The 22481-nt window shown below is 39.6% G+C and overlaps 1 protein-coding gene across 4 annotated transcripts; it reads right to left on the bottom strand.

Moving 5' to 3' along the window:
- Positions 1-378: 378 nt before the first annotated feature.
- Positions 379-21058, bottom strand: crtc1b (CREB regulated transcription coactivator 1b). 4 transcript variants are annotated; one of them, XM_038715558.1, is made up of 14 exons: positions 20890-21057; positions 18834-18950; positions 18184-18309; positions 17223-17284; positions 16926-17020; positions 16325-16395; positions 16188-16231; positions 15468-15691; positions 15130-15281; positions 14624-14851; positions 13982-14068; positions 9001-9087; positions 8076-8250; positions 379-6056 (listed from the first exon to the last, which is right to left on the bottom strand). In XM_038715558.1, the coding sequence occupies exons 1-14, from the start codon at positions 21013-21015 to the stop codon at positions 5845-5847; spliced, it is 1806 nt and encodes a 601-aa protein (XP_038571486.1). In that variant the 5' UTR covers positions 21016-21057; the 3' UTR covers positions 379-5844. The 4 variants fall into 4 exon arrangements, with proteins under 4 accessions (XP_038571486.1, XP_038571485.1, XP_038571487.1 ...); XM_038715557.1 differs by having other exon boundaries at positions 16325-16410; XM_038715560.1 differs by having other exon boundaries at positions 5968-6097; positions 16325-16410; positions 20890-21058.
- Positions 21059-22481: the final 1423 nt, after the last annotated feature.

The raw sequence follows: 22481 nt of genomic DNA on the forward strand, positions 1-22481 counted from the left end.
GTCTTTAAATATCCAGAAAGGTGCTCTTTAAATTAAATGTATTAATGGTAAAGCCCTATCATATAATAGCTACACTGAAAAAAGGTAATGCATTTGGTTTTAAGTAACAGACATGACTTTTTCCCAACTCAACAGCTTTTAGTGGAAATCAACATTCTGAACATTTCACAAGCATGCACATATCCAAAATAATCTTTTAAATTTTGCATTTGGAAATACAGATTACAAAATAGAAACGATAGCAAAGACAATATACAACAGGATTTGAAAACACCATGCATGTCCACAGCAACACGCTGCAGTGTTTTAAAATGACATCGGACAGTTTTTTTTTTAAACCGGCATATTCTGCAAATCAAGACTATGTGCAGAGAAGAATCTGTCTTCCACATTCAATTTAATTGACATTTTTTTCTTTCATCTTATAAACAAATGGTCACATAAGGAGAATCACATGGCAACAAATAAATAGCTACAGATCTTTTACTACGACTTACAGGGCAACAGTGATATAATGCTATTCTCACTATAAGCTTTAGGTGGAACTTAAACTGTTTTTCCAGAGAGAGCTGTAGAGTCATTTAGAAAACCCCGGGTTATTAAAGGGAGATTTTATTCAGACCTAAAACACTCTAGGAACAAGCAGTAAAGACCGAGCAGCAACTCTTTCCTTTCATCCTGGGACTCACGAGACGCATTGAAACGAAGGACTCCTGTTTGAGCTGAACTCATCTGCTTAATCAGTTTGGGACAAGATTTAGATTCACTGCTTTTTCACCCAACATAAACACGGGCTGTGCAATCAAGCAATGCACGTTAGTAGTGGCTCAGACTTAAACAAGCAGATAAGTCAAAACAAAATACTTTACAACGCGTAGAAAATATACTTTGAGGTGATTTGTTCATCTTATCTGTCAGGAAAATGGACTTCCAGCTTTCGTTCGTCGCCTGAAAAGTTTGCTTTCCACATGTTAACATTCCTAAAACCTCAGCAAATGTTTTGGAAATCACTGCCGAGTCTCAAAATGCAAATACATGCTCTGCATGCAAGAAGTAACTGTTTTTCCACCAAGACAGGATCAGGCAAAGACATTTTAGAACAAAGTTTACTTTTTTACCCTAATAAATGCCTTTATTTCCTCTCTTTAAAATGTGTATTAGCTGCCTAACTAAACTCAAATATTTACCATTGCTATCGTTGTTGTTAGCTAACCTTGTTAGCAAACCTGTGACAATTGAAAAAGGCATCTAATACCTTTGTCACATGTCGTTATATGGTACAGGTGTAGACCAGTGAGAGCTTCAACGTTTCTAACAAGTCTTCTCCAGTACAACATGCAACATCTACTATTACACCTGCAAGCTTTACATGTTGGGTAGATAAAACATGGAGAAGAGTTGTTTGACATGTTATCATTTTGATGGAATCACATTCTCCAATCACATGTCCAAAACATGTAACCTGCATTTTAGAGTCCCAGTGAGACTGTGTCGCAGCACCGTACAGTACTCTGGTAGTGGCAGTATGTGCAGTCAAAGTCAAAAACTGCTTCACTTCAGGACGCAACTAACTACTAAAGCCGAAATGACCAACAAGGAAATACATTCGGAGTGCAGTTCCTTTCCAACACAAGAGCACAAGCTGCACTGGAGTAAGCCCTTTCTAGTTTTGCATCCTCTAAAATCTTCACTGATAAAAAACCACACAAAAAAAACAAGACAAGCCAAAAGTTTACAGAGGAAAATAGAGAATTCATCTTTTCTTTCACATGAAAATATCTCCGGAGTATACATCGGGAGTAAAACAGTCAGCATTCACATAGGGCAGAACAGTCCCTGCTCAAAAGCCAGGAAGTCGCAAATAAAGTGCCAAACAACTAGTGGACTAAACACTTGTGACTAAAGCACAAAAACAGAAAAACAAAACCGAATGACACTAGCCCAAAACCTACCATGATAGGCAGCCACAACATAAAACAAGCATCTGATGCCTTAAAACACACGAGCATGGCTAGATCAAACTGATGAGAATCCGCTCAACATGTCTATCATGTCATGCAGTTATGCAGTTGACTGTGTAATGCAGAAGCTTCAGAAGATGAGAAGAGTCCACATATGCAAACGATGCACAAGCCGGGGGGGGGGGGGGGGGGCAGAGACAGAGAGACAGAGAGAGCGAGAGCGAGCAACAGTCAGAACAAGGGGAGGACTGAAAGCAGAGAGATACCAGTCTGGTCTGACTGTGACAGGACCAAAACCTCCAAAACATCAGGTCATTGGGCTAAAACTGGGACACTTGCCACAGAAAATACATTCTCTTATCATTGGTGAAGTAGCATTATACAGAGATGGAGGTAACAGAGTCACTTAACAGATAACTGAGTTAACTGTTGCCCAGGAGAAACCCATACATGCATCCCTTTAGACTTTATGTTCCACAACTCAAACCTGCGGACATATAGAAGGCCTTCATTTAGAGGTTTTGACTGTCAATTTAGTCATGCATTTTGTTTCAGCTATAGTGTATATGTACAAGGTCAGTGTGAAGGACTAGTATTCAACAGGATGACAGGAAGGAAGTGACAGAACAACTCAAAGTCACTGGCAATGCAGCAGTGACATTTGGCTCAAACACAATGCTTATTTTTTTAAGGAATAAATATACATTTGTTTCAGTGACTTAAAGGAAAAATCCAGCTTAAGATAATATTGGTGAAGTGCCGTGCATTTCCAGGACCATTTTTAAGTTTTTCTTCCTCCTATGTGGCCCAAACAAATAGTTTTAATAGCGTTTCAGTGATCTAAAACATTAACAGTACGCCCGATTTAGCGTCAGTTCCTTCAGGATAAAAGAGAACGGGTGTCTTTCTAGACAATAATCACACAGGAAGAGAGGTGTTAAGGTGGAGAAGAATTCTGGAAAGACTGAGAAAATTACCAAGTGAAGACGTGGCAGGGTGAGAGGTTAAAAAAAGACAAACAAAAAAAACAGAAACCAATGTTACTTCATCTCAAAGTAAGGCTGGATTTAGCTTTACGCCTTTCAGTTAAGATGTTCCTCTGACGCAGAAAAATTTATAGTTCAGCGTGCGATTTCACTTGATTGTCATAGCACCAGAGCAAAACTCGATGGATGTCCTGCACTCATATAGTCAAACTAGTTGAATTTACATTTTTCTTTCATTGAATTCCTAAATTACAAATTTGACCATCGACTGAAAAATTGGCAATAACTAAGCCGGGCATTCGCTGTTTAGTCGAAGTTATAATTAAAATTTTTTCAACCATTTTGTAAAAGAGTATGGAGCCGGTGAAGAAAGATAATTTAGATAAAATAAAAATGATTAATTGGGACTTTATTATGGAGACTTCACAGAGCAATAATAATGACTGAGCACTGTAAATAGCCTTGCTATCTCACATTATATATTCATTAAGTGTTACTGATAGAGAAAATTGCCTAAGCTGACCATTAACAGCTCTTACAGGTATTTTTTGTTGTTGTCGTTTGGCCTTGGCCTCCAATACAACACCATTTCTGAAGAAAAAATCCAGCTAAACATCTAGAATGTGTTAAACAATAAAACATCAGAGGTGGATTTTTCCTTTAAGGGGCGTTTTTTTTGTCTCATTTGCATAGGAATCACAGATCTGTTGGCAAGGCAAGGCAAAACAAAACCTTTGATGGAGGATTACAGCAGACAAACACTTCAACTGAAACAAACTGTACAACTGCAGAGGTGTGCAGTTAACCAAACGTGATTCCTATTCGGGGATGGGGGGTAGGTGGGTGGAAAGCCTTCCCAACAGCGCTTTAGGTGAGTAAATGATTAGCACGTCTGTACATGAACATTACAGTATAGCAAACATGATCCCACACACCTAAACACACCTCTCAGGGAAACTCTGACAAAACGCAGACTAGAAATCTGAAGTGAATGACTTGAGTGATTTTGTTCCACACATTTTGGCAAGGGAGACTGCGTCATGGATGTAGTTGAAATCAATATATACATTTTCAGATGAAACTCGTGTAAACATTTTCCGATAGGCAAGGTGTCGTAAACAATTTTAGACTCTACTACATCCCTGATTGTTTTTGTCACCATTTTTGTTGTCTGTAATACTGAATGGAACGGGGCCGATCTTGTAGAATAATAGCGTACAATACTAGATATATAAATACACTCATTCTTTCTTAAACCAAAGCTTTATGTACTATATCCGGTTTACTAAATGGAGTAAACCGACGTTCTACAATAAAAATCCTTATTTCATAAACTCTTATGAAAACAACCATTTGGAGGCTTCAATAATATAATTGGCCATTAAAATCCCTATACTTTGTAAGGTACTTTTGTTATTGATGATTTCTGTGGCAAAGGTCATTAGCGTTTTTGTTAGAGCTTCCCCGTCAAGGAGCAAAAGCCTCCCCATAATTGCACTGCTCAAATACTTCAAACCCATCCTTTCATTTGTTTTTTTGTTTCATTTTTAGCCCCACTTTAAAAAAAACACCAACAATTTGGCTATAAACTGTACCGATACAAAATACAGTACATTGATTTGTCAAACCTTACACAACATAACCACAGATATCACTGACTGAAAACTTAAGTTCCTCTCAAATACAAGAAAATGTTACAATAAGTTACGAAAATACGCTGTCACATTAGACACTTAAGTAGAACAGTAGAATACTCATGTAAGGCAAAATCAGGTGATTTCACAGTGACGACTTAAAAAGATTTAAGATTTTAGTGTTTAAAAACAGACCGCTTCCGTCACCGAGAAGAAGTTCAGTCTGGATATATTATTGGCTTTTCACCGGCAGAAAATTAATGTGGCCATGTTTTTCTTGCTTTCTAGTTTCTAGAAATACCTGATGATTTTCTCAGAAAAAGTTAATTCAAGTGGCATAAAACCGACCCATTTCTGGAGCACGCAGCATTTTCTGGAGCTGTGCTAAAAACTATGATATTTTAATTTGACCGTTGGGCTGCAGCATAGCAACGTCTACCACGTCCTACGTCAGAGAATGGCACATCGAACACCAAAGAGCAACTATGGGGAGGTTTTGCACTCCTTCATTAACCAAGTAGCTCAACAAACACATATATAAATATGTTAGTAATTAATAAATAGACACAAATTACATCAGTGCAATTTTACAATATGCCTACAGAGAGCATTTTGGCATCAAATTTAAATTATGAAATGGAATATAAAATCTTTAACCAAATAAATAGAACATATAAATACATCAAAACATACAGTACATGATGAAAATAACATTTGGTTGTCAAAAATAAAGCTTTGAGTGTGAAATAGAAAGCCGTTACGGCACGATGGGAAAACCGATTCATTTGATTGCAGGGTACAAGCAAACCGGCTATGGAACATTTTTCTTTGTTTTTTTAACCCAGCCGGTCTAACGGGTACGGTTTTGCCCAATGTCCTAGCAGCTTCCTGCTACGAGCAAATTTCAACAAAACAAATATTAAAGTGGATATGAAAAGGGAAAAAAAAGTCAATGTGCATTTTTGGAATATATGTGGCATGTAATGGTACACTGTAAACACAGCAGGCTAGCGAAAGCGCTGAGCGACCAATCTCATTCAAAACGATGGCGAGGCCATTACCCGGCAAGCCACTGGATGTCTTTTTCCCTGTTGTCTTTTGGTGGCGCATCGTTTCAAAGGGCTTCACGGAGTCGAGGGCGAGGTCGGACAGCTAGACGGCCATGCAACGAGGGAGAGGGTTCATCCTGCCCTTTATTTCTCTCCATTCACAAGTTAGTGTAGTTTTTTTCTTCTTGTTCTTGGCAACAGTCAGTTTCTTACGCTACAGCCTGTCCATCCTGAACGTGTCCTCGGTGGCGGGGTCAGCAAGCACCATGTCAGGATCGTTGAGCATGTGCAGTCCGTCCAGGGTGAGTGGGTCGATCTTCAGCTCGTCCAGAGGAAACTGAGAGTCCGCATCAAAACTGACGTCGCCGACATCCGCCAGAGAGTTGGTCAGCTCTTTGGAGAGGCTCGGAGGAGACTCCCCTGTGACTGAGATACGTGACATCAGAGAAAGAAGTGGGTACTGACATCTGAGAAAGACGGGGCAGGTTCAGCAAGTATCATGTGAACATTTTTACACAGGGTCAAAGAGGTTAAAAGAAGTATTTCGCATTTTGTAATTATTAAAAACAGCAACTACTTAGCCAGCTAGTTCCTAGCATGGCATACTGGTTATGTTTGTAATTTTGACGATGTATAGACAACATTATCCATAAATATTTTCATTAGTTAAAATCAATCTGTTATTTTACACGTTACTTAAAAAACAATATTTTCAGTTTAAAAAATGCCACCATCTGAAATGTTTGAAAAGACATTGTTACACGTCTGCACATTTGTGCTGTTGCTAACTATCAGAACTTGGGTTTCTTTTTGTAACATCTTGCTATTGATTCTATCTCAGTTCCAATAACTTAGCACTTCCCAAAGTAGTGATCTGTCACATCACTAAAAATAGGTCCAATAGGCCAAAAATAACAGGTGGACTGAATCATACAGGTTGTAAAAAACAGTTTAGCCAAATTATATAAAAGACTTTATTTAGAGGTGAAACCGTGATGTCACTAATGATTCCTCATTGTACAGGAAAACCATGAGCGTGCAAAACTACAGCAAGTAAGGCAGGAAGGGGTGTGACGATACACCTAGCTCAGGAGACGAGATGATACACGATATTGGGTTCAAAAGAATGAGACGATATTTTAACACTATTTTGAAGAAATTTTCAATGACGAAATATGACTGGAAAAACTGTCTTTCATTCGACTGAAAGTCACAAAATGCAAAACAATGCAGGTGTATTTTGAAATGTTGCTTCCAGGGTTTGAAATTAACTTCTTCTTCTTTTTTTTTTTTAAACTGCCTGTATTTTTTTTTTTTTCCACAGGAATAACATTCAGCTTATTTAGGCATCATTTAAAGTAAATAATGTTCATTCAATATATTTACACAAAAATATTACATGCTGTGTTTGCATGCACAAAGGACACATGTGTTTCAGTACATGATAAAAACAGTTCAACCACTAATGAATAAGTCTTTATCTCAGTTGAAATCTCAACAAGAGTACATATCTAAAAATAAATCTGGATCCCAGCAAGCAAACAAAAAAATATTCCATTTTAATACAAAAGTTGGCCAACGAAAATAAAACCAAGTGACACCTCTTACATCTAATAGACAAGCTTAGTGATTCTCCGATAACAGCAGCGTTACTTCCGAACATGTGTTCCGAACTAACAGTAACTGGCTGTTGCTCAGGAAGGACCGGGCCTTTTGTCCGCTACCAAGTTTGGTTTGAAACGCCGCCACAGATATTCCCTGAGGGGACTCTCGTGACGTGTGTGCCCGTTGCCTCATTACGCTACATCTTTTATGCTAATTTTACCCAAACACTGTCATGCTGATACTGCAAAACACGGTTTACTTCAGCAAGAAATATCGTCATGTTTTAATATCGTGGCATGAGATCTGGTCACACCCCTAATGGTAAGTTAAAGTATTTTTACTGTTTTTCATTGTTTTCTTGTCCAAATAGATTTGACTGAGCTGGAAAATTGTTTACAACCCGGGTGATCGTCAGACTGCTTTTTTTGTTTATTTTACCATTGGACATATTTCTGGCAATGTCGCTGCATGCCGAGATCACAACTGTCACTATGTCTAGTACAATGTTACTGTTAATCAATACTTCACTTTCTGAATAAATTACTCCACATTATGTATTTATAGTGCAACTTCTGGAAAGCTATAGTATCATTCATTGAACATAAAACCGGTGAGAGAAAATGACAGATGGCTTTGCTTGTGCTTTAAGAAGAAGAGGGTAGAGGCTCATTTCAGCCTGGGAAAGTAGTAAAACTTAATACTACTTATTGGGGTAGTACTACAAGTGTAAGGTGCAGCTTAAGCAAAGATAAGTGGAATTTTTGCAGCCCTGTAAAATCCAGTTTCCACTTTGTGCGCCAGCTACAACCTAATAACTTCCTGAATAACACTCAATGGTACCTGTTAGGATGATGTTGGGGATGTTGCTGTGGCTACTGTAGCCGAGTTGCTGGGAGTCCTGTAGGCTGCTCCCGGTCAGGCCCATCATGGCGGCCTGTGTGTAGTTGAGGGTGGAGCACTGGTTGTAAAGGCTGGTGGAGCTGATGGGGTTCTCAATCATGTTGAACTGCTCCAGCTAAAAAGTACAGAATTGTCCAGTCAGAGTGTATAAAAGACTTTGTTTGATGATTTAGTTGCCTAACGGCGGCCTCTGTGTGCGGACACGAGTTTAGTTCCAGTTTCGATAGTTCCCCAATGCGGGTGGAGTTTGTAACATATCTTCATGAGAGTAGAGTTGATTGCCTGAATTAGTCGTGGTCCATCTTGTGTGATTGCCCGTGTGCGTGACTGATTATAAGTAAGTGTAAAGAAGGAATCATTCTATGTTCTACTCTGTAAGCTGTAAAGAACAGGTCTCAATGCTAACTGTTAGCATGCTAAGCGGAGATTATTAGCTAAAATGAAACTGGACAACTACTATACTATCTTAGTTGTATTATGTTTGTAACTGACAGAGATATGAGTTACACCAGCTGCTAGTGTAACTTTATGTTTCTAGTGATGAATGAATATTGGTTATGTATTAAGCAGAGTGATAACTCTGTTCATGTGATGCAGCATCAAGGTTTCTGATTATTGCTAATTTTGTTCTTGGCAGACCACACACTGTAACTATTGGAATCATAAGTCTGTATGACTACTGTTAAAGGCAACCAAGATTGAAGAAACAAAAAGACTGCTTTGTGGGTGTTCTAATCGATGCCACCTGAACAACACATCTTTAGACCAGTGAATATAGTCCTTATTGAAATCCTCGGTGACACAGAGGCTATCAAAAGAAAACATTTGTGCCATTGCTGCTTATTGTTTGTGCGTTCTGTATCACCTGGTGAGAAAGGGCATTGGTCTGCCTCAATGCCAACTGCTGATCGTAGAAGGAGTCGCCAAATATGCTGCCCACTACAGGAATGTGCTGGGAGGAAGAGAAGTCACCCACAAAATTAGGAATAAATGGCAAGAGGGCAGCTACAATTAAGACACAAAAACAAAATTAGCCAGAAGCCAAGTTATAAGCAGACATTTTAGCCATGGAATAACAGATAACACAAGCAAAACGCAAACTAAGGAATAATCCAAAGCAAATGGGTAGGGCTGTTGCGGTTCAGAGACAAAAAGGAGCCTAATAAAACAATACAAAAAAAATGAAATAGTGATGTTCTGTGACACACCAAATCATTTTAACACAAGGAGAAAACTAAATAAAAAAATAAGACATGAAATGAAAGTTTGAGCGTGATGTGGTTGTTTGTCCCATCCCTGTGGAAAGGTCACACAAAAGCGCAGTGAGGTGTTGACTGCGGTAGCCCTATTCACTGACACAAACACAAATCAACCTGTTAAAAAGGGCAATTCTGGTATTTGTCCACCTGAGTATTATTCTGATATTTTTAGTCCATCACTACTGTTGGTCTTGGTATAACTAACTCACCACCTCTGGTGTGCAGATTTGACTCCAGCAAGAATGAGCGCATGCTCCAAACTGTTTCAGCTGAACAGAAATCATCTCAGTTGTACCAAACTGCATAGCGCAGCATTTCCACAGTAGGTAGCTCAACTTGCACGCTGGCCTAACCACCTGCAGGACTAGGCCTTGTTCTCTCTCCCACACAAACTATTTTAACGATAGCCTTTTAGTCCCTGATGCACCCGAGGTGACTCAGGGGCTTTTTACGCCTAAAAATCTAACCCAAGGTTCTCATTTTACTTATATATTATACATTTGATCCAGTTAGTTTTGGTTTAACATTGCAATTATACGAGCGCACTAAAGAACTATACAAGACATACCTGCGTCCTGTTGTCATCACCTACGTTAGCTGCATCGCCCTATGCTTGCAATTGATTGGTTTCTAGATGGGTGTGCGTCTGATGTCGGCATGTTGTCAATTAGGCAGGTAGCCTTCTATAGCGGTTTGAATAAATGGAGAAAATGTAATGAAGATATTGGGTGGTGATGGGGCAATGGATAAGACACCTGCCTTTGGTGTGAGAGACTCGGGTTCAATCCTCCACTGTTACCCATCCACCACTGTGTCCCTGAGAAAGACACTTAACCCCTCGTTGCTCCAGAGGCATGCGACCTGACATGTATAGCAATTGTAAGTCGCTTTGGATAAAAGTGTCAGCTAAATGAATAAATGTAATTTTATTGCCGTTACAATAATATTGTGTGATTAACACCAGAGCTGACCAAACCATTTGGTCACCTGCACATCTCTGCTGTACAGCAGCGGCTCGTTTTGCTCAGCCAATGTGGAAGTGCCTTAAAAATCTAATGATCTCAATCGCTAGTTTCAAGTCTTCTTCAATACAGCATGATGTTCATTTTAAATTATGGTCCCACTTAGAGGAAAATAGATGATAAAGCAGAGCTTACTATGCTTTAGGGTGGGGCTACCTTGTGATTGACAAGTGACTACCAGGTAGACCTGTCAATCAGTTTAAAGGTGACTCGTTTCCACTGCACTGTGTAAATTTGAGTGCCGTTGAAAAAGCTTATCAGGAGTCGGCTGTTCAATTTTCCGGTAAGTAAATTTTTTCAGGCCAATTTTTCGCTAGCCAAAATTGGCATCCAGGTTAATATGAATTACAGATACACTCTGCAAACCAAACTAACCAGTGCCATCCTCCTTGCCAAATTTGAGGCTTTAAATTTTAGTCCACAAACCAATGGGTGATGTCACTGTGACTACATCCACTTCTTTTATAAGGTCTATGGTTCTCACTTTAAAGATTCCCTGTGGCGTTTTGACTTCTAGTTATAAAGCTGCTTTTATATGAATGGGTCCATGTTTAGTTCACTTCATTCCACTGATCTGCAGGTGGCGGTAACACACCACGATATGCAGCCATGTGCCGACAAAGACAGTGGAGAAGAAGACTGCAAGCCAGTAAACATGGATGTCAACAACAACTAATTTTTTTATGAGGAAGGAAATGCACGTTTGTTGGACCTCAAATATACACATAATGCTTTTTGGTGAGTAACACTGGATGTCCACATAACTTTTGTCAATTTACAACTCCACAGGGCACCTTTAACTACATTATCTGTTTAAACACTGCCAGTGATTCAGTTGTACTGATTTTGACAAAATAACTGCTTTACTATGTGTGGCCTTTTGCCATGAAGTGGCCTTGCACATTGAAAAACAATCACAGAAAGTGTATTATTAAGACACATGCGGCAGGCTTTGCCTTCAAGCCAAATGTTTTACTGAAGACGCAACAGAGATCTGATGACTTTTCCCCTTTAGTGAGAGTGATATGTTTCATGTGTGTATGTGATTAGCACATGTAAACTGAGGCAGAGTTTAGCTCTGTGCTCCAACAAGCTGCTGGGAAGCTCCTGACTCAGAAAAGACAAATGAGTTTCACCATAAAGTCTGACTGATGAAAATGAAGTCTCACAGTAATCAGAATATTATTCTGAAGTGTGACAGTTTGAGCTAGAGCATATTACCATTTTGTCCAAAAAAATGTGTTACAGTAAAGCTGAAAATTTTAACAAACAGCTTCATAATTTACAATGCTGATAACCAGCTGGCTCTTCAGTCTGGACCAACTCTATCGTGAAGAGAAGATGGTTTAATGACTTTGGCTGGCTAAAGTAACATAACTACCCCTCACACACCGGGAAAGACTCGCTTTCACAACAAACCTGCTAGGCTCTCACACAAAGCCACCGTCCTTAAAAGGGAAAGCTCGACCTGTAAAACACAGGTGCAGTTAGACTGTGGGTGTGGAAGAAATATTCAGGTCCATTACTTAGGCAAAAGTACCAATACTAACCTCACTTTGAAAATACTCCACTACAAGTAAATACTTCACTGAAGTGGATGTTCTGCAATTTAAACCTCATTACAGTATAAGTATTATAGCAAAATGTACTTAAAATACTCACTGTGCAGTAAAATGGTCCCCGTCAGCGTTTTACAATTATATATGATGTTTTTTTTATTTGTACAGTTTAAAATTACAGGGACAGTGCACATTAAAAAACATTTCTGTAAATGTGCCAGTTTAGCCAGCTTGGTTAATGTTAGACTGTATGATTCTTGATTAATATTACTACTGCATTAATGTGTGTGTTGAATTTCATTGCTGTAGATGTTTACGGTTGAGCTAACTTTAACTACTTTATATTCTGTTGGGTAGATTAATCAATGCATCATATTCTGCAAGATCATCATGTTTCACTATTTGCATATGTACAGTATGTTATTTAAGAAAAAAAAAAAGTATATCTAGTGGGGAACAAGCGATATGTTTTTTTCTGGGCCGATCCCCATTATTAGTAACCAATTAGACCAATGACCGATATGTGGAACCGATAAACATTTGCTTTAAAATGTTTAATCTTGGTGTCAAAAAGAATAACACAAACTTTGTTAAAAATAACAAGATTAAAGTTAATTATCATGTTTAATCTTTATAAATAGTAAATTAAATGAATTAGAACTCCATCCCAGAGATGGACTTGTTAACTACGATTTATAAATTATCATAAACTTTGTCTTTACCTGCTGCCATTTTTATTGTGTTTATTTTATATTGTTAGGATTTAATTGATACATTGTTTTTTCATTATGTAATTGCCTTTTTAAAAATATGTTATTTCAAAAAGAATTCAGAACAGTAATCAAATTTAATATTTTATAACTACTAACTGTTTTCAGAGCAGCAACAAAAGTAAAGTTTACAGCAGAAAAGTCACTACATAAAATCAGTATCTCACTGGAAACAAATGGAACATTTAAAATAAACTATATTTCTGACATCAAAATACTGAGTGAAGTTTAGAAAAAAGATGTCAGTCAGTTTCAGTCCTCCTCCTCCCTCTGCTGCTGCTGTAGAGGGGAACTGGTTTCTCTCAACAAGCAGCTGAGTTTACAAGTGTTTGCAAAATTTTAAGGTACCTAGCATCTCAGCTAAAGGCTACAGACAGAGATTTAGCTTGTTTATAACTTGCTATGAGTCGAGCTAGCACATGTGCTTGTGTAAAACCAAAAAAAACAGCTGCGGTGGATGAAACAGATTAAAATATCGCTTTGTGCACGTTCCTGCTTGTTGTACTGATGCCGTATCAGCCTTTTACTAGTATAGCTGGTTTTGCTGTACTTACTTACAGTAACGGCCGTAGTCACGGTAATCTTGTGTAAGCTACACTGATGTCTGCTCACTTCGCTCAGCGTGTGTGTGTAGCGGAGCTCTGCTGAGGGGGGAGGGAAGGGGCTGCAGTGTGATGGCTCGCTCATTCTATTGGCTATATCCGCACAACAGTCAGTGTTGATAGGCTATTACTCGTGACTTGTAACCAATCAGCTAGTACTGTGGGAAGGATACTGTACTCACCACTTTGTGGGCTTGAGCCCTCGAGCAGACTGAGAAGCAGCTGCATCAGAGCCAAAGGAGAGCATTTTTTTATTAATTAATTATATCGGCTAACTGTTTAAAATCACCCACGCAGATTATTGGAAAAATGCTGAATATCGGCGCCGATAATCGGCCAGACCGATTATAATATAAAAATAGATAAAAATATGGAGATATCCTCCTAAAACTTTTACAAAATGAACATTTTCTGACTAGCAACTGGTCAGGGCCTCCATCAAACGCCATGTTGTAATGCACACAGTGAACAGTGACAGCGGTGATGAAAAAATGATTTATGCAGCTGTTGACACCATGAGTGGTTAACTGCCAATACAGAGAATGAAAAGCAGCCTAACTCATCTACAATTAGCTTTCCCCCAGGTGCAAAGCCCTTCCCCAAACAGCAGCTAGCTCGGTGGGTGGGCCCTTACTTGAGGCGAGCCGCCAGGGGAGAAGCCTTGATTGGAGACTGGGGAGGTTGGAGACTGAGTGGCTGGTGAGCCAGTCTGATTGCGGTACTGTTGGAGGGAAGAGGGTTAGCTAGCACTAAGCGTCATGCCTGTTACACACACACACACATCTCAAAGGACGGGTTGTGAGAGGCCGTGGGCTTGGATCTGCTCATTATGTATGCTTGTGTGTATAGGTGGGAAATATTACAAACCACCACGAGAAAAGATGTGGTGCTACTCTGTGGCTACCTAGTTTGTCCACTGCGTGAAGAGCTGCAGGTGTTACTCTAGTTATATAGCTAAAGTTGCTGCATTATAGAGAATGCTTTACACACAAATTCAACCAACTACATCTGTAAATGCCTTAATCAACACAAAAGCTGAGAAAATGCTACCTGCCAAAAGGTGAGAAGAATTTGTCAACTTTAAAAAGGACCTGCAAGCATCTTCCATAGCAAAAATGTGAAAATAAGTGAATTGAAAGTGATAAAATACTCTTGTTTGAAGGTAACTGGAGTAAAAATGGTTGTCAAGAGTAAAGATGTGTTTCTCTTAATTAGGTGATTGACATTAACTGTTAATTCTGCTCCCACTTCCTGATTACACTTCCTGATTTCTTACCGAGCTGATGCTGATGCTGGCGGTGGTCTGGCTGTCTGGGGAGGGGCTGCTGGCGGTACCAGGGGAGGCCAGAGTTGGCAAGGTGATGAGCTGGATGCCCTGCGACAGGGCCTGCTGCTGCTTCTGGAGGTCACTGAGCAGCTGAGCCTGGGCCTGAGCCGTCAGCTGGTTGAACAGGGGGTACTGGGAGAGCTGCTGCTCCAGGGTCAAAGACTCTGTTGGCACGGCCTGAGGAAAGACGCACATGGACTGCGTTTAGGCGAGATCCATAAAATGCAAATTACGTTTAATTAACTACAGCTGTTTGAGTGTTATTTCAACATTGTGTTCACCATAGCTAATAGAGTGGAGACATACTTGTGTAATAATAGGATTGTGTTGACTATGCTTTTTAGCCAGTTGTATAGGGATAACTGTCACTCCACTCATGTTATAGCGGGAGTCCAGCAAACCAAAACACGACAAAGCTTTAGGCCACAACTTTAAGTCAGCTGAGCAGAACCTACCTGTGTGATGTTAACGGGTGAGGAGACAGTGGGTGAAAGTTGCTGTGGGGACTGCTGGAGATGGAGGTCAGAGGTGAGGGTGAGGGGCACCACGGGTGGTTGCCGGCGTTGTCCGGTTACAGTCATGGTGGGCTGGGATGAGGTGGGAATCCCTAGCGAGGAAAATGTTTTTTAGAGTACACATAAAAGGTTTCTTTGTATCCCACTGAACTCAAAACAACTAAGTGCTGTAAATTTAAACCGCAAGACAAATGGCAACAACAATGTTTTCTGTTGTACTGCTGAATGTACATGTCTCTTATGTCCTCACCTGGGGTACACTGTACTAAAGTTATTACCATGGCTGGCAGCGCTGATGCCCAGGTGGGTGAGGTTGGTGGTCAGGCTGCCCGTGCTGTTGGATGAGCTGAGGGAGGGGAAGGCCACGGTGTCCTCGGGGTCCAGCGGGGTGGACAGTGGAGGGGGGAACTGGATGTTGGTCAGATCAGGCAGCGAACCACCGGTGTTGTGTGCAGCTGGGAGCACGGACGGGTTCAACTCCTGGTCTGGTGATGGGAATATACTAAAAGACACATGTTCTATGAGACATGAGAACAGTTACTCTTATTTCACCCAACTTCTGAATTTTTCTGACATAGTGATTTGACCCATCAAAACGGATACCGATCTTTTCCAAGTAAAGAACCTGATGCTTTGTGGCATTATTCACCACATTTAAACTTGGCTATTTCTGTATGAAAGCCTTTTCTGAATTTCTGAGTTTCTTATCCGATCCCAATTAGGAATGTAGGCCTATGTTTACAAATGTTTCCGATGTAAACCAACCCAGAAGCGCATCTGAAAATGTTCAGGATCCTTGTATTAACTTGATTAACAGTCTTGGCCTGATCAGCAGCCTTTGGGTTTTTACTAGGATGCTTATCAGTTGTGTTAATACACCCATAATGACCATTTCCTGTAGGACTAGAGAACACATGGCTGTGTGACTGATAGCCTGCTAATACTCCAGTGGTGTTTGACTGTAAACAATAATAATACAATATACTTAAACCGCTCACTTGATTCCCGGGACATCACACGTGTTGGGTTTTGATGAATCATCCTACCGAGAAAACATAATCATGAGCCGCAAATATAAATAAATGTATCATAACAAGTGTACAAGTACAGACCTTCCCTTTTCCCCCGTCAGTACCTTCTTGTCATCCCACAACTGTTTCTGAGCATCCTTGTCTGCATTTGACTCTGAATTCTCCGTCCCAGGCACTGTTAGCAGCAGTACTAATTAGTGAAACAGCAAGACACAGTTGCTTGCGATGACAACATACATAACAATTGAAATCGGTACAAGAAATGAGTCATCAATATCCGAGCCAGTCAAGCAGGATATAGTGCTGTTCACTAGATTTCTTAGCGTCTAAAAATAGCAAGGTGACCACCAGACAGACTGAGTTGATGCCAGCTGATCTTGGCTTCATTATATCATAGTCTCACACAAGTATATAATCCATGGATAATCAGTGAATTATTGATCCTCCTTTCTAGACCATCTTGAGTCAGCTCTATTCAGAGATGTTACTTCTCTAAAGCCTGCTGAGTACTGGTACAGTACTGAAGTGACTCGTTGCCAGAGTTCAAGTATCCATTTACTCCATAAATATCTCATTAAGGGTCTAGATCTACTTCTTGGTGACATCAACACTTTTATGTCATTTAAGGTTCGCCGCCTGCATTAGTGGATTGCACATTAATAAATAAAAGTGGCTCAGCGTGTTTGTAACTGGATATTTCATTACCTCGTTTTGGCTGCAGCTCTTGTGACCCCCCTGCAAACACCTCCTGGGGCTTGGGATTCATGGCGCTCTGGTGTAAGGCAGAATCCGAATTTGTCCTGTATGTGTTAGAAAGATGAGAGGTCAGAAGACCTTTACTTGCCTTCATACAGCCCAATACGCAGCCTTCTGTGTGTTGGCTGAGTTTGGGAATTTCTTTTTATCCACACAGTTGCAGAGTCACATAATTAATAATTTTTGCAATTGAGCTGTATGAGGTTGCATTCCCTTGTTGGACATGGACATGGGGAGGAGGCTTACCTTCTCCAGCTAGTGTCTGGCGGCGGGGAGAGGTAAACTGAGCTGTAAGGACAGCTGTCAATGTGAATTTAGTTAAGGCTAATAAAGTAGAGGGGATGAAAAATGGATCTAAGCTAATCCACAGTTTCATGCCTATAATAGACCTGATACATAATAAATGACCACACAAAAGTGTTACTGGGATCCAATTACTTTGAAAAAGGTTTCAGACGGTGTCTTGTGATCTAATATTACTAAGAATAATCTTGTCAACAGCAGTGTAACAATACAGCGCATTGCCTGGTGTCATTCAATAACAGGCTGTCAACACAGGTGATGAAACAAACAATTCATCTCACCCTTTGTTCAGAATCTATTGAACAACACAGAGCCTTCTCCTCTTTCGATCACCGCATCTAGTGCATTTTGTTTTATATAAATAATCATAAGAAACCACTGTATATGACTCACACTGCTTCACTATGGAGGTGTCAAATGTTAATTGTTTTTGTTTATTAATTCTTTAAAACCCATTTGGGACATGACTTGTTACAGTTGAAGGGAGTATTCAGTGTAATAAGTTCTAATTACAGACTATATTTTGACAAGATAATGTGTAATTTTATTTAAAAGTCAGACATGGAGGAGCTTTCCATGATATAATTTAGATCCCCAAGTACGAATTCAAATTTAAGTTTGACATTGCAACTATAAACATTACAGTTGAAATGAAAAATGTATCGTATTTCCGTCTGTGAGCATTTTAGGACCCTTATAAATTATAGCATCACTAGAGGAGGAGCAGTAAATCAGTGTGTTCAGACCTAGTGTTATGTCTCTAAACATGCCAACTTAATTACACTAACAGACTAAAGTGCAAGATTAAGAATGATGTCCCAGCATCCTCTGAAGCTTCAGAGTATTAATGAATCCAGTCGAAACATCCTCAAAACCTTATGCTTCCAAAAACACAAAAGGATATCTGGCGTCCGTGTTTGTCGACTGATAACGGCCGGCGGTGAGGAGACGTGATGCGGTTCCGGTCACGGTAAACACGCTCCACCAGCCCGTGGTGCCTAGTTGTCCGACTGGTATCCAGCACCGAGTTCTACAGTGAACACACCAGGTGAATGAGGCCAGCAAAACAGCTCACTTACACAACAAAACTATGTCTTAGGATAATGTCTTTAGGATTTATGGTGCAAATGTGTTCATTTCAAAATGAGTCAAGCCATGGGCCCCCCATATTGATGCTTGAGTTGGCAAATGTATTTAAAGATGGAAAGCCATGACAAGCAATGATATACTTTAAAATTTAGGAAGCAAATTACACTGCAGGGTAGAACTGGTAGAACTTGTGTAACAGACTTCTGGCTTCCTTTCGCTCATGAACCACGATAAAACCTGGTTGGACCAGCAGGTAATTTCTAAACACTTTACTGCTGTCCTAGCCTTGACTAAACCTGCAGACTTTTAAAAAATGTGGAATTATCTGTTTTTGAGCCAATCTTTCACCAATACAACAGATAACTGCAACCTTTGTATGTCCAATAATATCGCCAACAGCTAAGAAAGGTACACTGGTCGAGAACAAGCCATTGATTTACCAGCCGAGAGAGGCTAAGGGCTCACCTGAAAAGGCAGGTCAATGTTGCCATTTCCAATCTGATTGACATTGGGCAGTGAGCCTCCATAGTACTGTCCACGATTCTGCCCTAGTTGCAAATACTGGGTCTTCTGTAACTGCAACTGTGCAAAGTAAAATTGCATGAAAGCATGAGTGAATGATTGGTCTGATTCACAAAAAAAGTGATGCTACATATGAACGAGGCCTGCCAATCCAAAGTGGTGACATGAAAGATTAATGAAACCATTAACAGACGAAACATGATGAGACAGGCAGATTGGCTGTTTCATGAACAGTCAAGAGGAAGACAAATCAGCTGAGGTGAATGACACCTGACTGACAGCTGGTGTAACTACTTTCCATGTAACACACCTGGTGATTAGCCATGTGTCTTAAAACTTAACCAGCCACGCAAAGAATGTGTGTTATTACAAAAACACTGTAATGGGAGTCACTTTTTGCAAGTAATGAACTGACTGATAATGAACCGAACAAATGCAATGGATTGATGGTGGAATGGCGACATAAAGAAATCTGGTAGAGACCACAAAACTGACTAGTTAATCTTTTCCCCTTGCAGTAAATGACAGTACAGCTCAGATTTACCCTAATGCAACTTGCGGGCATCATTTCCAGCAACAGGGCCTAACAATTAGCCCAAACATTTCCTGGCAACAAGATGTTCATTCTTTTGTGGTTAAGAGAGGTAAAACGATTGTTTGATTGATTACCAGAAAATGAAGGGGCAACAATTTTGAAAAATAATTTTAGTCATTTTTAAGTTAAAACTGCAAACATTGTATTGTTCCAGCTTCTAAAATGTTAAGATGTGCTGCTTTACTCTGTTGTTTGAGATTATATATATATATACACACACACACACACAATATGTAAATAAGTTTTGTTGCAGATAATTGTAATGGGATTTTCCTGATCTCATTTTGTGATACTTCATACAGTAAACTAGGCTGCAACTGTGATATATTCATTATCATTGAATGTACTGCTTGATTTCTTTCGATCTCTTCTTTCGATTGATCAATTAATTGTTTAGTCTATAAAATGTCAGAAAATTGTGAAAAATGTTCATCATAAAATATCCAACAGCAAACCAAAAGATCTTCATTTTAAAATACAACAGAGAAAAGCACCAAATCCTCAATTTTTGAGAAGCTAGAACCAATGTCAGAATGTTTGGAATTTTTGCACAATATACGACTTATCAAATTTAATTATCAAAATAAATTCTACCAATGGATACCACAAGTGGACTATTGGGATACTGGGTGATTTTGATAATCTACATATTTATCGATAACAAAAATAACCATTAGTTGCACGGCTATAGTGGTTAAGTCACCTGTTTCACATTGATGGGATAAAGTTGCCAAAGTTACACTGACTTAGCTTAACGATAACGTAGGCTTACTAAATTAAACTGTTAGACATGGAGCTAGTAAACAGAAGAATGTGGGTTGATGAGAGCTGTAGGTACTTTCCAGCCTGATATTTGCTTTTTGTTAAAAATAGCAAGCTGCTACAGAGCGAAAGGAAAGGGTAACATTAAGCTGGTTAGGGGGGGGGGGGTCCACAGCTGGGAAGGCTGGTTAACATCTGATAGGCTAGCAAATGCTAACTTAGCCCTCTCAGAGAGATTGCTCTAATGAAGTTTCTAGCAGCTGACTTTCCGAACATCTGGTCGTCCTGTGCTTTACATATCAGACAATTTGTTTGCCAATGAAATGACAGTGACCGCTCAAAACAGCCACAGACAGAGCGCAGGTGCACATTATTCACAGCTCCTGCCTAACGTTAGCTAAGCTAGTTAACGCTGTACACGAGTAACGCTAGCTTGCTGTATCCGAATGACGCTGGCAATGATTTTAACAGGCAAAGTGAAAACATCACTTGGGGGTATTGATCTGACGCAGCTAAGGACGTTAATATTAACTTTAGCTACTTAGCATCTCAACGTTAACATTTAACGTTATCTCCGCAGCGTTCGTAGCTGCCAAACAGCGGCGCAACAACACATAAACAGCCGGGGTGTGCAGGTCTTACCCGCGCAGCTCTGGTGATATTCAGGTCTTTCATCACTTCTTCAAACGCAGCAGTCTCCTCCGCCTGTTTCTGATTATGCAAAGCGATTTTTTCGCTGAATTTGCGAGGATTGTTAGAGGACGCCATCTTTCCACTCTTCTTCTCAATGGAATGTTACGTTACACACAACGCTAAGGCCTTCTGGTGTCGTCATCACGCACGGTCAGCGGCACCAACGTAGCGTGCTGATGTTTTTGTCTTCTTGCTCCAGCTGTTGACAGTAACCCAGGGTTTAACCACGCAGGGTGACTTTAAAGAGAAGGATTTTATTCACAGCGAATGAAGATGTTGTGCTCAAGATGCTTGATATATTAGTCTGTTACCGAAGGTGCTCCTGTGTTTATCCAGAAAGGATGAAAGGGATGAGAGGTTTTGTCTATGATGATGCTCAGTAGCTTGAGCATCATCCTGTCTGAAATTTCCACTCAACTCTCAATCTATCAAGTTCTTGTTATACACACTAAAACCACCTATATATTAATATATAAAAAGAGCAATAGCAGTGTCCTGGTGGTTAATGTACATACAATTTAAGTGCAAACTCTCCAGTTCTTCTTGCCAGGGAGTTTTTTTGTTACATGTCCCTCTTTCTCCCCTTGTGTACTCACTGTCTTACACTGTAACAATCTAATAAATCAGAGCCTGCATCCAAATCCTAAAATCAATATCAATGTAGCTGATACGGTTTTGTTGTTAAAAGACAAGGAGGACATGAAATCCCTGAACATGTTTTGGTGGTGAAATATAGCCACCTTTTACCTAAACAAACGATTCAATTCATTCAAGAATATTGCTGGTGATATATTATATGGCCTAATACTACTGTAGACAAGGTAAAGAAATTGTATCAAAGAAGGTGAGTGGCAAATGGATTAAATTCAATGTAGAGTACACAGTAGATATACACAGAATTTTGAAAGGATAAAAAATGAAAATTCAACAACTAAAAAAGGTGAAATAAAACTGCTGTTTGTTTGAATTGTGAAGTTAACTGCAAGGCAAATTTACTCAGAACATGGCCCAAACCATTTATGTGGTAGTTGTACAAGAAAAGACATGTTTGAATATAGTTTATTTAGAAGATAACAAATTCAGTTCAGAGAAAAGCTGGACTAGTGGTCTGATCGTAATGACTCAGCAATGTCTAAATGATGCTGCAATCTTTGCTTCAGTTTGAATAAAGAAAGTTACACATTAAAGCTATAAAAACACCACAGTAATATAGGTGGGAGACTGTGTTACTTTACATTATTGTACCAATTTAGTTTTATTATTTCAAAACTAAAACCTTGATAGCACTACTAGTACTCAGTAGTTGCCTATGTTTCCAACAAAACAGTCATGAAACATAGAGCTGATATCTATTAGGATACTTAATGGTTTACAGTAACTATTTTCTCGTAAAATGTCAAACATTCATTGGGTCCTGCTTCTCAGTTGTGAGGGTTTGATGCTTTACTGGCTCTTGATCGGACAAAACAAGATATTTTAATCATCAACTTGGCTTCTGAGAATTGTAACCGAAACAGAGACATTTAGGCATCTTATAGACC

The sequence above is a fragment of the Micropterus salmoides genome, unplaced genomic scaffold (assembly GCF_014851395.1).
Source record: "Micropterus salmoides isolate LMB-PRFRI ecotype aquatic unplaced genomic scaffold, ASM1485139v1 Ms_hic_scaffold_13, whole genome shotgun sequence".
NCBI classification, from domain to species: domain Eukaryota; kingdom Metazoa; phylum Chordata; class Actinopteri; order Centrarchiformes; family Centrarchidae; genus Micropterus; species Micropterus salmoides.

Bases quoted from the DNA above. Each gene is read 5' to 3' on its own strand.
- crtc1b (XM_038715557.1), bottom strand. From the start codon at position 21,015: ATGGCGTCCTCTAACAATCCTCGCAAATTCAGCGAAAAAATCGCTTTG. The intron at 16,411-16,925 runs GTAATGAAATAT...TTCACTAATTAG, and splicing joins AGAGCTGCAGCCAAAACGAG to TACTGCTGCTAACAGTGCCT. The intron at 9,088-13,981 runs GTAAGGGCCCAC...TCTTCCTCCCAG, and splicing joins CCCCTGGCGGCTCGCCTCAA to CACATTCCTGTAGTGGGCAG.